Below are 14,345 nucleotides of genomic sequence, written 5' to 3'. Positions count from 1 at the left end.
CTCTCAAATATGTATTTGTCCCTAACCCCCATCTGAAAATGTTTTGTGCCAGGGAGCCTCGAACCAGATTTGTGTTGTTAAAATGTTTAAAAAATATTCGAAATATTCCACATTTTATTTCAAGACATTTTGAAATGAGCAGATCTACAAGCGTTGCGATGCGACGCGTTGTGAGCTTGTAGATCGGCTATTATTCAAATAGCCGGTATACTGTATTGTACTGTATATACTGTATATACGTTTAAAGTAATCATGTGGCCTAGTTGCTTCTTTTGGGCTTGTTTTCCTAGACCTGGTTGCTTATTTCTCTCACAAACTCTGGCAACAGTGGTCCAGTCCACCTCCTGAAACGTGTGAGCTATATTAGCTTATATGAGGTTCAGGAGCAGCACCACACCTCAAACACTCGACACACTCAACACAATATCAACTTGTTATATCTACACAGTAAAATCCTTAGTGTTCATGTATTAATTTGTAACGTGTTGCATTGGTTGCTTACATTTGTACATGCTCAGAGTTAAATTAACCACTTGAACCCTAGCATCCCTATTCTGGCGGGAACATTCGCCCAAAATAGCAGATCGTCACGTGTGACCTTGTAGATTGGCACATTTTTGCCGAAGAGATTTGGTGTAGAGTGAAAAAAGAGCATACCAAGTGCAGTTGCAACTCTGTTTTACTAAGTATAGAGCGATTAATTGGTTAACACTCTGTGTAGGCCCGAGATAACCAGGCATCTGTGTGTGTTTCTTGTAGCAGCTCTGATGATGGAGGAGCTGAACCCCTATACCAAGATCAGCCCAGCGCGTGGCTCTGAGCGCCAGTCAGCAGGGGCCGTGATGGGCGTCATCTTCCTCCTCCTCATCATCATGGCCATGCTCAGTCTGTTTGTGTGGTACAGACAGAAGCAGAGGGATAAAGGCCACGACATGCAGCCCAGTGTATCCTACTCACAGGAGATGCACATCACCAACACTGACTACTCCCTCTCTGGTGAGAAATTCAGTGGCATTTACTTACACTTTGCCACAAAGTGTAGGTACATCAAAAGGACGTATTGAGCTTGTTAAAATATCTGTGCACAATTGTACCTGTGTCCAATTCACAAACCAAAATACCGCTATGCATTGTATTCCTTGGAGGAAATGTCATCGTATTTAACCACAAGAGGGTGCCGGACTACCCCAGAACCAGATTTTCTTTTTCTAATGCCTTTTAATATATGTATTGGGATTTTTCTATTTTTTTCCCTCAAACATTATCAACCAAAAGAACCAATGTGTCCAGGATAAACTATTTTTATTTCACAATATGACAACATTAATCATCAGCAGCCTTGACTGTTTTACGCCAGCATATTATAGTAACTACTAGATAGATATTTTATTGTTCTTGCGGAAATTCATTTTGTACCAAGCAGCCATCAGGATACAAAAAATCACAAAACATAACATAAATACACAATACATAGGCAGATCACACAATACACTGACAGTGATACACAGCTCCTCTCTTACAGAGTGGAAACTAGAAAAGGCTACCAGTCATAATTTAAGAGGCATCACATTACATTTTATGCACATAACTATTATTCTGTGCATAAAGTAAAGTATTATAGTATTATAGTAAAGTAATTATTGTAACAAAGAAAGTAATCCGCACTATTACCTATTTATATCTGAACACAGCTGCTTATAGTATTACTAATAGACGGTACAGAACAATTACCTCTCTTCATTCTTCGTGAAGATGCTGAAACTCCCCTTCCTGTTGTTTAAAAACCCACAGAATGTGGCAGTACAGCGGCAATGCGACCCAGTACCATTGAAGTCGCTCAGAGTCAGAACACCACGAGCAGTGGTCAGTGTTTCTCCAACCCCAGCTATCATACTGTGGCCCAGTGTAATGTCACCTCCACCATCTCCAGCAGCCTGGATGGCACGCTGACCCTCAAAGTAAGACCACTTCTTCTAACAACTATTCAGCTATATTCTGAAAGAGAATTCTCCAGTGAAATACCACACAAGCGTCCATGCATTTTAACATTTCCTTTCTTCTCTAACAGTCAAGCACTCTGAAGAGCAGAAATGGCTCAGAATGGAGAGCCTACTGCAATCTTAACGACCTTGGTTAGTATACCCTCTTTGACTCACTCAACATGGCACATATATTCACATAATCTGTGGACTTTATTTACTTTGTCGACACCTTATTATTTTTTTGTCATCGACACGGAGAGGCTTACACGCCAAGAAGCATAAATGAGCCTGTAGCATCCGTCCTTGACAAATTTGTCACTGTTAATCTCATATTGATTCATCAGCAGTTATTGTATGTGTCCATGACAAATTTCCCCTATGGATAATAAAATCTATCCTATCCAGTGTTGGAAAGTAACCAAGTACATTTACTCAAGTACTCTACTTTGGTACAATTTAGATGCACTTGTACTTTACTTGAGTATACTTTTTACTCCACAACAATTATTTGACAGCTTTAGTTACCGGTTACTTTGCAGATTTAGATTATTAATACAAATTATGAATCTACTAATAAATAATGGTATATTGTTATTGGGTAAGCTACCCAGCAGCACATAACATAATTACAATCAGCTCCACCTACCAGCCACAACATTAAAATGGTGAACACATTAATGGTCAATAACTATTTAATAACATGATTAACGGAAATAGGCATTCTGCATGATGAGTACTTTTACTATATTTTGATGCTAATACTTTTTTGAATGCAGGACTTTTACTTGTAACAAAGTATTTTTACACTGTGGTATTGAAAGGTAAAAGGTCTGAGGACTTCTTCCACCACTGATCTAATCTTTCCTACTGTACATGCTGGGAACGAAGAATAACCAGGTTTTGACTACAATCCTCTTCTTTAGTTATATCATACTTATAAACACTCTGTCTATTCAAGGACTGAGTCCTTTACCGTTTCTCCTACCTGCTCAGATTGTTTTCCCCGGGGCTTCCACTTTCGTGATAGCCTTTGCTCTGATTTTGATAAGAGTGTGTGTGTGTGTGTGTGTGTGTGTGTGTGTGTGTGTGTGTGTGTGTGTGTGTGTGTGTGTGTGTGTGTGTGTGTGTGTGTGTGTGTGTGTGTGTGTGTGTGTGTGTGTGTGCGTGCATAAAAGTGAAGGTGGGTCACCCTGAGCTCATTAGTGCTCACTCACTGCCTCCAGTGGCCCATGCCTCTGTCTGGGCCAACACAGTTGACCTGTGGCTTAAAGCAACATTATGGATAGCATGCTATATTTTGACTTGTGCTATGCTGACACAGTAAGCCCATTGGATTTCATGACTATAAAAGGTTTTCACCTACAATAGGGCATAGAGTATTTTAATGTTAAGGAGGCAATAAGCAACTCGAGATCAAAGAAAACTATGTTGGCGTGTTGATAACCGTATCATTATGTCCAGGACACCCAGCCATGTAAATAACGAGACTTCATCATCAGCTGGAGTTCCCAGTCTAATGTGTTGTTATTTATTTTATTGTGTGAGTTACTGTACATCTGGTACTCTGGTAGCATCATTGCAACGTTCTATACAACAGAAATATTTGATAATAGATTTTTGTAGACCCCATATGCTCCTCTCCCACTGTGATATTTTTGTTGTTGGACTCTGATAATTGTATGTGTGTGATGACCGCATCTGCATTTGTACACATGTTAACCATGATCGTGACTAAGCAGACAGGCAGCGCCAGAGGAATGTGCAAATGAAAGTAATATTTCTAAGGAACCTTCTGAAACCCTTCTGACATTTCCTGTACTCCACAGAGAATGCACAGTCACAGACACAACATGACTCCTATTCTTTGTTACAGATGTTCAACAAGGGGACACACAGACACAGAGAGGCACCAGGAAAGGTATTATTTATTTCTTTATTTGACCTTTATTTAACCAGGAGAAAATCCTATTGAGATAAAAAATCTCTTTTCCAAGGGAGCTCTGCACGACTGGCATAATTTGTGTGTGTGTGTGTGTGTGTGTGTGTGTGTGTGTGTGTGTGTGTGTGTGTGTGTGTGTGTGTGTGTGTGTGTGTGTGTGTGTGTGTGTGTGTGTGTGTGTGTGCGCGAGTGCCTGCGCGAGTGCCTGCATGCCTGCATCCATGTGGTGTCCTGTTGCAGCTTTGTGCCTCCCCACCTCAACCAGAACAGCCAATTCCCCCGGTCGCTATTACTTCCCTCAAAGATTTCTTCCCCTGAACCAGTATCCCATGTCCCAACGCTTTCTGTGATTTATGTGAAAACTGTCTGCGCTTTGGACTCGATCATGGTGGCCTGAGGTTTTGTTCCAGTGTTAATTACCCATGTACGGCTCAGTGTCCAATATGTCATTCAGTCTCCCGCTCATAGCAGCCAATGGAGAATGTTGGGGAGGTGGGGTGGGGGTTAGGGAGCACACCAGAGGAGCTCTGCTGCCGTCTGTAATGAGGCTTCTTATCACACTGGTGAGCATGTTCCACTCTCACCTCTCCCTGCTCTGACTGTTCTGGGCCAACATTAGTCACGTGCCCTGACACACAAAAAAGCACAATTTCCCTACACAGTAAAAGTATCTTATGTAAAAATGTATTCTCTACACCAGTGTTTGTCCGTTCTATGTTTTATGCGACGGGACTCCCCTGTTTCAGACGGTGACGAGACGAAACTATTCTGTCACGTCGCCTGCTGAAGAGGATGATTTATGATTCCAAGCCTATCGTTATGCAGCTCGAACGGCGCTGACTCGGCAGAAGCGAACATCGCATCACTTTGCACAGACACTTGCTCGGATGGCACTCTCGCGCAGGGGCGCCCCATGGGGCTCAAGTCCTCTTCTGACGGCGTGCCTGCCTTGTTTTAAAGGGTCAACCCATTACTAGTTGGCTACCATGAAAAGCAACGTGACAGGGGAGTGTCGTCTCGTTAAACGGGTGATGCAATGGGTGCTTTTGACCCATCTTGTCACTATAGTTAGAGCTGAGAGGGAAAATAGCAGCACCATTGTGAAGTACAGTAATAACATTGTTATATTCAAACATGTCTGAAATGTGTGTACTGTATGAGGCGTGCGTGCGTGCGTGCGTGCGTGCGTGCGTGCGTGCGTGCGTGCGTGCGTGCGTGCGTGCGTGTGCGGGTGAGTGAGTGCACAAGTATGGGGGGTCTCTGTTTTTATCAGATGTAAGAAGGGGGGCTCAGAGGGAAACAGTTTGAAAAACACTGCTCCATGCTAATGCAACAAGACCTTGTTCAGATTCTGCGCTGCATCTCTAAAGAGCCTGATGCTAAACACGTGCTCGTCCTGTGCTTGTTAACAGATTACATCAAGAACTCCCTGTGCAGCAACAGTTCGTGCTCCCTGAATGGCGAGAACCCCTATGCGACCATCAGAGACCCACCGGGTCTGTCCTGCAGCAAGCACACGGAGAACAGCTATGTTGAGATGAAGTCCCCCTCCCACCGCGAGGTGCCCTTTGGTGGCACCGCCAGCCTTTTGGGCAACGCCACAAGGAATATCTATGAAGTCGGTGAGTGTGGGTTCCCTCCCCTGTGGCATGGAGAACTCTGCATGGGAAAGGTGCTTATGTCCCCCTGGGTTCCTGCACCCCACTGGGATTCTTTACCAAAGCTGTAAGCCTCTTGAGCCGTAATCGCAGGAAATGTGTTGATGCTTCCCTTCACCCTATCTCTTCATGCTACTCCAATGCTTCAGAATGGACTGACACCCCCTTCTCTTCCCTTTTTCTCTCTCCTGAACTGATCCCCACACCCTCCCCCTCCCTGCAGAGCCGGCAGTGAGCGTTCTACAAGGACCCAACGGAATGGCCACCGGCTTCTCCCAGAGTCCCTACGACCTTCCTCGCAGCAGCCACATTCCCAGCCACTACGACATACTGCCCATGCGCCACAGCCCTACGCACACCCCACCACCACCACCCCCAGAGAGTCCCAGCTCCTTGCTCTAGAGGTCCGATGTCCGACTGTGCTGGCCCTGACAAAGTGTCGGTAATTCAGGCCAGGTTCAGCAGCCAACTTTCAGCCGATGGCCCTCCCTCCGTCTCCGCGCATATCGGACCAGATGCCAGAGATGTGGAGATAGATGGAGAGCCGCAGCTTGTCTGGATCCGGTTCTCCGTCCTGACTCTTATCATTTAAACACTCCTTCTGTTGGCTGAGAAGGAGGGCGGGAAGGAAAGACAGAGGACGGGACAGCCTCCCCTCCAGGTCTGCACAGTCCAGCGACCACTCTCCCATTTTATTTACTCGTAGAACGGATCACTGAAACTGCTCCCCAGCCTTTTCAGGGACCCTGAAGATATCAGCATTTCTGGTTCCAAACAGTGCTCAGGGCAGGCTGTATGGACTGGATGAATAGATTATATCCAGGAAGAGAGCAATCCCCTCCTATTTTTAGCCCTTGTTATAGACAAGCTTATCATTCAAGGGCAATCAAGTGTTCATAATATATCCCCTCAACAGAGAAGCAGGTTTCTTCACACGCAGGTAGGTACGGTACGGCAGACAGAGATTCACAACATATAGCAGAGTTTATGGTTTGGGATGGTGTGTTAACTGTCCAAACTTATGAAGCATGGATAACAGTAGTGAGATATTGTATCGGTCATTGTTTAAAATGATCACAGAGCTAATACTAACTTGAACCCTGTCTAAACACAACAGGACTGTTATTTATTTATTTTGTAAATGAGGGTGGTGAACCTGCATTTCACCAGAATTTCCAAATCATTGAGTGACACGTGTGGGTCTCATGTTAGGATCTGTCCCACACCAAAGTAATCTGACTGTGTGTTGCTTTCTAAATTATGTGAAAGCATTCTTCTCAGTTGTTTCCGAGCATACATATTTGAAATTGTGGGTGTTATGAAGGGGTTGCTTTAGCCTTTGTTTAGGTATTTATAATGCAATTTGCATTTATTTATTTATATTAAGTGATGGTGAATTTTGTTAATGTGACTCTAAAATATTTAAAAAAGACAAGCATGATCAGATTATGGATACCCAATGATGTAGATAACACAATTTTATCTTGTGAGATGATCAGTGTAATTTGTGCAGTTTCTCAAGTTAAATGGTTCTCTCTCTCTTTCTCTCTCCCCCACCCCACAAACTTCCTGTCTTTTCTGTAAATTTGCAAATTGCAAATAAATTAAGATAATCTTACTGATTCAAGAGCCACAAATACCCTGTGCAGTAATCACAATGGGAACCATGTGTAAAAATTCAGTGTAAAATGTTATACGTTTTTACGAGGCTACATAACTTTTTACTGCTCTATTGAATTAAACTTATTCATTCACTATGTGAATTCCATCTCAACCTCTGTAGAAGCAATAACATGCTGACAATCGATGGCCGGAGACAGTGTTATATCAGTATTTGACATTTATGCCATCTTAGACCAGTGTGGTGACTGTTGATCATGTTTCACGTGTCTGCTTTTTTTCCCCCTCTGGGGAGGTGTTGCTGTCATTTCAATGCTGCTTGATGTTTTTGTATATATGAATTGAAGATTAAAAGCCTATGCTGCCATCAAAAAGCCTGCGTCAGTCAGGCATTTATTTCCTACAGTTTCTTGTGTTGTGGGTTATTAAAAGGACAGCGCTGCTTCCCTAATCTGCAGTAGCAACTGAGGCTTGTAGAGGGACTATTCCTATACTACTATCCCGTATTCCCACCAGCATATTAGTTGTATACAGGCTCTGTAAAGAATAGCCAACAGTGCAATTTCAGGACAGGCTTTGTTGAAGCATACGCTTGACAGACAAACCAGACATCCTTACCTGTCCATCTGTATGATTTGATGAAACAAAATGGGTGCAACACTGAAATTAACTACTTATCAACTGCTTGTGGCTCTGTTACATAATGTCATTATGTTGTGCAAAAGAAGGTAGGCTATCGTAACCAAAACCACTTTCCAACTGTGTACATTAGATGGGGCAAAGGTTGCATGTGATTTTTGAATTACTACTTGTCTGTAGTTTATGAAATTATATGATAGGGATGTCAAAATAGCAGCTGATTACTTGTTTTTGGCCCTTATATCTGATATCTGATGAAAGAAAATTGGTATGTATAGTGAAAGACATGACTCGGCAACTAATGGGTTGATTAATTTGGATGATTCTGCTATCAAAGTATAGGTTTTCTGGGGTGCCAAGTTGATATATGAGGTGACTGAAGCAATTCAAGTTCAGTGTCATATGGCCAAGGGCAATGTTAAGGTCATTTTGGATCCAAAATCTTAACAAAATTGGCATATCTTGGCCTTGACTTTTATGTTGAGCTTGCCCTTAATAATACCCGTTTTGTAGCAAATAAACAACAAATAAGCTTTTTTTAGTTTTTTAATTATTATCACAATAATCACAAATATTACATCATCAGTCTTAATATTCCAAGAATATGACATTTAACATGAACTACGCAATCTCTTCCTCATCAGAACTGTCCTGAACAGTAGGCATTGAATCTTCCTCAGGTACTTGGTTTGTACAGTTCTGGAGTTTGCAGAGGTCTTTACGTCTGAACCCATGGCTGAGACAACTGCAGTTAGGAAGCTTGCATAGTCGTGCACATTTACAAGCCAAAAAACTCAAGGACTACATCTGGTGCAGGGGCTGTGCACAGCCAGTGATTGGTTGCTAACTGTCCACCATCAACAGTTGTCCCTCCACTCTGTATGGGATCTGGTGCAGATGGGTGAGTCTGCATAGAGCATCTCCATAATCCATATTTTAGTCCGGTAATTGGCACGGAGGGCATGGAGAAATAGACATTCTTTACATGGTGGGAGTTGACTGGAATCAGCCTCCCCTCTCCTGGCACAGCAAATCTGGTAGCGGATCTCGTTCACATCACTGGAGGTGGTCCCAGACAGGTACAGTACCAGCTACAAGTGAACTGCTGCAGTTGGTCAAAGAGCTCTGTTGAAACATCCCAAGATTGGCCAAGTTGTTTGAATGTCTCCTGAAAATCACGTTTTTTCTTCAATAACCTCAGTGCATTCTGTTTTCCACGACCAGCAAAGGCACTCAGTGTCACATCCTGTAAATGTGTGTAGCGCAACCAGACTCTCACAGATGTGTTCTCCCAAAGCAAGGCCTAGCTTGTGTATGTCCACAAACTGTGTGCGTTTTTGCCTCCGATATAGGACAAGGGATGTGTTTTTGGAAGGCTAAACAGAGAACCATTATACATGAGTATCTTCAAAAGTAACAATTACAGCCTTTGCACCAGATTTAGCAGCATACTGTGCATGTAAAAAGAGCCTTGTATCTGCTTTTTCTTGAGTTGAAAATATCTCTGGGACTTCCATCCATTCCATTTCTGTCAGCTTGTACATTGTACATACATTGTCTTGGTTCCAAGCTGCTGTCTTTGTGCTGGTAGTTTCCAGTGTTCAACCAGAAACTTAATGAGACTCGACTTGTTGTCACTCCTACACAAGAACTTCCTCCATTGCTGGATGGTATGGCCTCCTGTGATGTTCTTGTATTGGATGTGTCCAGTTGCAGCTGCTGTCTTGTGTGATCCACATTTACATGTTTATTACATGTTTTCCTGAGTTGAGTTGTGCGCTGGGGTACAACCTTGAGTTTGAGAGTTCCTGACTCTTCAACGTAGTGTCTAAATGGTTTCTACATCCACATAAACCAATAAAGAAAAGGTATCACTCATGATTCTATGATGTTTAATTCAGAAGTCTATGATGTACCCAGTTTCAGGGTGGAAGACAATCTTGGATTTGCCCGGTATGTCTACCAGAAGTATAATTCAGCCTGTCTGTTGCTATATCATGATGTTGGTCATGTCCATCCATGATACAAACATCAGAAATGTGCATAAAAGTGAATAATTTTGGAGTTTAGACAACAATGAATTATGTGGTTTTGCATATTCAGAGTATACCCCTAAAACGGTACTCAGCTGCTCTTCTGAAACTGCTATCACACATTTTATCACTCCTGGATGTCAGACGAACAAAATGATACCACATACTGTATTATGTTTTGCCTCTTTTAATGGTACCGAGATCTCACCTGGCTCATGGACTATTATGTAAAATGCTGTTTTAGTAATATTGTTCCTGCTGTTCTACATACTGCCAACCGGGGGCCTATTTCCCGAAAGCAGAATTAGGGGTTAAGCCTGGATTTAACACCTATCCTGGCTTAATTTAGCCAGGATTAGCGATGAATCGGTTTCATGAAAGCTGAATTATCTTGCCAGATTAGTTTAGCCAGAGCACCCTGGATAAGTTTATCCATGACTCGATTTCACGAAAGAAAATGTACGCAATCCTACCTTAGTTACCAATGAAATTTAGTTGTGAAGTTAGCCTGGTAGGGACCAGGCTAACAGCCAAGTTTACTTAATCCAGTGCCTTGTTCTTCAAGTTTTTCCACAGTCAATTCAACACATGTGTTTGTATATGGACTCATTTTAATGACCCTGCATTCAAATAAAATGAAATAAATACAATAAGATGTAATCAATTTAATTATATTACTGAAATAGCGTGTGACCATGAATCATAATTGTTGCACAATGACTCATGTGATATGTCATTGTCACTCTGTTAACACTACAGTTCATATTGTTGTTAGATGTTTGATATTACAGATTTTTTTGAATATTATAAAAAATGTCTGACATATATACAGATGTCAGACATTTGTATATATATATATATATATATATATATATATATATATATATATATATATATATATATATATATATATATATATATACCACCCTGGGGATCTTGACCGCTCTTGACCACCCAGGACATTTTTAACAGAGTAGATGTAATTTCCAGTATTCTGGTCGATTTTAGGAGTTTGGGACACTTTTATCAGGCTTTACTTACATAGGATCCATTAAAAAGTTAAAAGTAGCAATAAAATAGCCATATTTAGTAATAACATTTTGCTGGGGACCCCCTGGAACCCCCCCAAGGACCCCTGGAGGTCCCCGGACCCCACTTTGAGAACCAATACTTAACGCTTTTTGAAAGTCCTGGAAAAAAAAACAAGACTCGTGAAACGTGACACGTGACAATATGTTGAAAGGGTGTGCTTTGATTGGCTAGCGCGACACATGATGAAATAGAGGCCTATAAATAGGCGTGTCACTTCCAAAGACTATTTATGTCTTTGGAAGTGAGGTAAGACACACCTATCCATCAGCCAAACTAACATTGGTCAAGTGACACGTGACAATATGTAATATTGACAGGATTAATGGAGAGTATCTTTTCCTCTCCGTCCGTCTCTGGATATGTCTGTTTGAGAACACCCAACATTGGTCAAGCTGCATGTGACATCACAATACTGTATGTTATATAAATAAATAGGTAAGACAGGATCAATCAGGAACAGTACTTTCCAGTACAAATTACCCGACCGTGTGTGTGTGTCCGTCTGAGAACACCTACAGTGGTCACCTGTTCATTCATGCACGATCTTCAAACGGCCACCTATTGGACATCAGAGGTTTTCAAAGGTTTCTTTAGGTACCTTTCAAAGTTGACGCCCACAGATTCTTAGCGCCTCCCATTGAAATAATTAGAAAGTGTAGTGTGGCCGTCCAGCCACGAGGTGGCGCTTGGTATCAAAATGTATTTTAAAAAAGTAAGTAAGGCCTGTGTTCAAAATGTTACTTGAGTAAAAGTACAAAGTATTGGCATCAAAATATACTTAAAGTACCAAAAGTAAAAGTACTGAAATGTTTGAAAGTAGCCGATCTACGAGCTTGTAGATCGTCTATTTTCTAATGGCCATGGTATAATATAGGGCTAAAGTGGTTAATGTATATGTTTTATAATCAGTGTTGGGCTATATTACTTAGGAGAGTAATATGTTACCTATTACTTATTACTCCTTTGAAAAGTAATAATATTATATAACGTATTACTTGGAATCAAGAGTAATATATTACATGTTACTTTATATTACTTTCCCCGTGCCCCCCCCTAAAAAAAAAAGACGTGTACAGTTTTTAGCCTTTTAGAACTGAATCCAATTTAATTGAACAATAGAAAACAGTTTTTATCTTTTTAAGTATTTTGCTGCTACAGATTCCATATTTGGAATTGGAACAATAATTATCCTTACAGGAACAACATAAATCTGAACTGCACACACTAGCTGCAGCCTCTCAAAAACTGAAACAGTAAACTTTTTGAACATTTCTTAACCTTTTCACTTACAACAGTCAATATTAATTAGCCAAAGTGCAAGGGGGGAGAGAGGAGAGGAGATCAGAGCAGTGGTTCTCAAACTTTTTCATGTGAAGGACCCCCAAATTGACACTTATTAGCCCGCGGATTTCGAGAGAGAGAGAGAGAGAGAGAGAGAGAGAGAGAGAGAGAGAGAGAGAGAGAGAGAGAGAGAGAGAGAGAGAGAGAGAGAGAGAGAGAGAGAGAGTTAAATCAGGGGTCTTCGACAGGAGGTCCGAGACCCCTAGAGGGTCCTCAGAGTTACTGCCGGGGGTCCGGCAGTAACGTGTGGTTCCACGGTGTGCTGGGAACAGAGGTACTGTAGGGGGGAGGGGAACCTGATAGCAGAGTTCCTCAGCTTATATGGAATACTGTAGTGTAGGCTACACAGTATATCATTAACATAACCGGTTTTGCTACCTGCTACCTACCTCCCCCTACTGTCTGTCTGTCTGTGCCCACACACACACACACACACACACACACACACACACACACACACACACACACACACACACACACACACACACACACACACACACACACACACACACACACACACACACACACACACACACACACACACACACACACACACACACACACACACACACGATGTGCAAGTGTTTGAAAACTTTAGTTACTTTGTAGATTTTGATTATTATTACAAAACATACATTAACCATTAACCTTATATAAAGTTGTCTATTTAAAAATAGCAGAACTAAGCTACACGTTGTGAGCTTGTAGATCTGCTATTTTACATTTTGACATAACGTGTGAAAGAGGACTTTCTGCATAACAAGTAGAGAGAAAGAGAGAGAGAGAGGGAAATACTCCAGTAAAGAAAAAAAAATACCTAAAATCTTTACTTATGTACAGTACTTGTGTAATGTAATGTGTTACTTTACACCACAGTAAAATGTTTGAAAATACACTGTTGTGTAAAATGTTTGAAAATATTTTGATGCCAGTACTTTGTAGTTTTACTCAGTAACATTTTTAACACAGGCCTTTTACTTGTAACAGAGTATTTTTATATTGTGGTAACAAAAACATTCCGCATGGAATTTGCAAGCTCATAGCGTGGGATTTAAACCCGGGCCGCAAAATCACTGGACATCAGCTTTAACCACAAGAGGGACTCTTACTTAAGCATTTAGGGTTGACCTTAAAAGGCAGTTGATACCCAGTTAATACTGAAGACAGAGAGAGAGAGAGGGGTGCTTGAGCTAATGTGAGCATTTTTTCCACCACTGAGAACATGATTTTTTTTTAAAAGCTAAATTCTCCCCCAACCCCCTCTCCCTGCTGACTGTAGCCTACCTAACTGTGTGTGAAGGTGGCCAAACTTGTTTTGTGACAACAATGGCCAAGCTTGAAGCCACTGACTGTCTATTAGCATATGTTAACCATGATCCTCTCTCACTGAATGAAAGGAAGGGGTCGCGACCAGCGTTGCCATGTTTGCTTATTATAAGCAACCTGTTTTTCTGTAAAGTTGCTTGTAAATATTGGTAGAAGCTGGCTGCTTTTTATTTGAGAACTTGAGGTGCATATAGGTTTAATGTGCTCATGTGGCCTATAATAATCAATCTCTTTTGGGCTTGTTTTCATAGACCTGTTTGCTTATTTCTCTCGCAAACTCTGGCAACACTGGTCGCAACATCTGTCTCCTATGACTGAGAGAGAGAAAAAAAAGAATGAGAAAAACACTGGCTTATCCTCTGTTCTTTAATTGTTGTTCTTCAGTGGTGGAAGAAGTACTCAGATATTTTACTTAAAGTAAAAGCCACCACATATACCACATAAAAATACATGTAGAATGTCCCGTTTCACAGGTTATCAAAATATATAAAAATCCTTTGAAAATAGCAGATCTATAAGCTCACAACGCATCACATGGCTATTTTTAAATAGCCAACGTTTATATAAGGCTGAAGTGGTTAATGTATGTTTTGTAATAATCAAAATCTACAAAGTAACAACTAAAGTTTTCAAATAATTGTAGTGGAGTAAAAGAACAATATTTGCCTCTGAGATGTATAGTGGAGTAGAAATAAATGTACTGGAAATTGGAAAT

At 41.3% G+C, this 14,345-nt stretch overlaps 1 protein-coding gene across 1 annotated transcript in view; it reads left to right on the top strand.

Moving 5' to 3' along the window:
• megf11 (multiple EGF-like-domains 11) overlaps nt 1-5,981 on the top strand; it is a gene marked incomplete at both ends in the record, with an annotated part of 74,834 nt that extends 68,853 nt beyond the window's left edge. Inside the window, 6 exons of the mRNA XM_084060219.1 lie at nt 760-996; nt 1,792-1,958; nt 2,069-2,132; nt 3,856-3,900; nt 5,334-5,543; nt 5,803-5,981. Of these exons, the coding sequence (XP_083916345.1) occupies nt 760-996; nt 1,792-1,958; nt 2,069-2,132; nt 3,856-3,900; nt 5,334-5,543; nt 5,803-5,981 (902 nt within the window). The remainder of the gene's footprint in view (nt 1-759; nt 997-1,791; nt 1,959-2,068; nt 2,133-3,855; nt 3,901-5,333; nt 5,544-5,802) is intronic.
• Between the last annotated feature and the right edge of the window lie 8,364 nt (nt 5,982-14,345).

This window comes from Gymnoscopelus microlampas, assembly GCF_963454915.1.
Source record: "Gymnoscopelus microlampas genome assembly, chromosome: 6".
Classification (NCBI taxonomy): Eukaryota; Metazoa; Chordata; class Actinopteri; order Myctophiformes; family Myctophidae; genus Gymnoscopelus; species Gymnoscopelus microlampas.
Note: the sequence above shows the minus strand (reverse complement) of the source record. Positions and strands in the feature narration are given on the sequence as shown.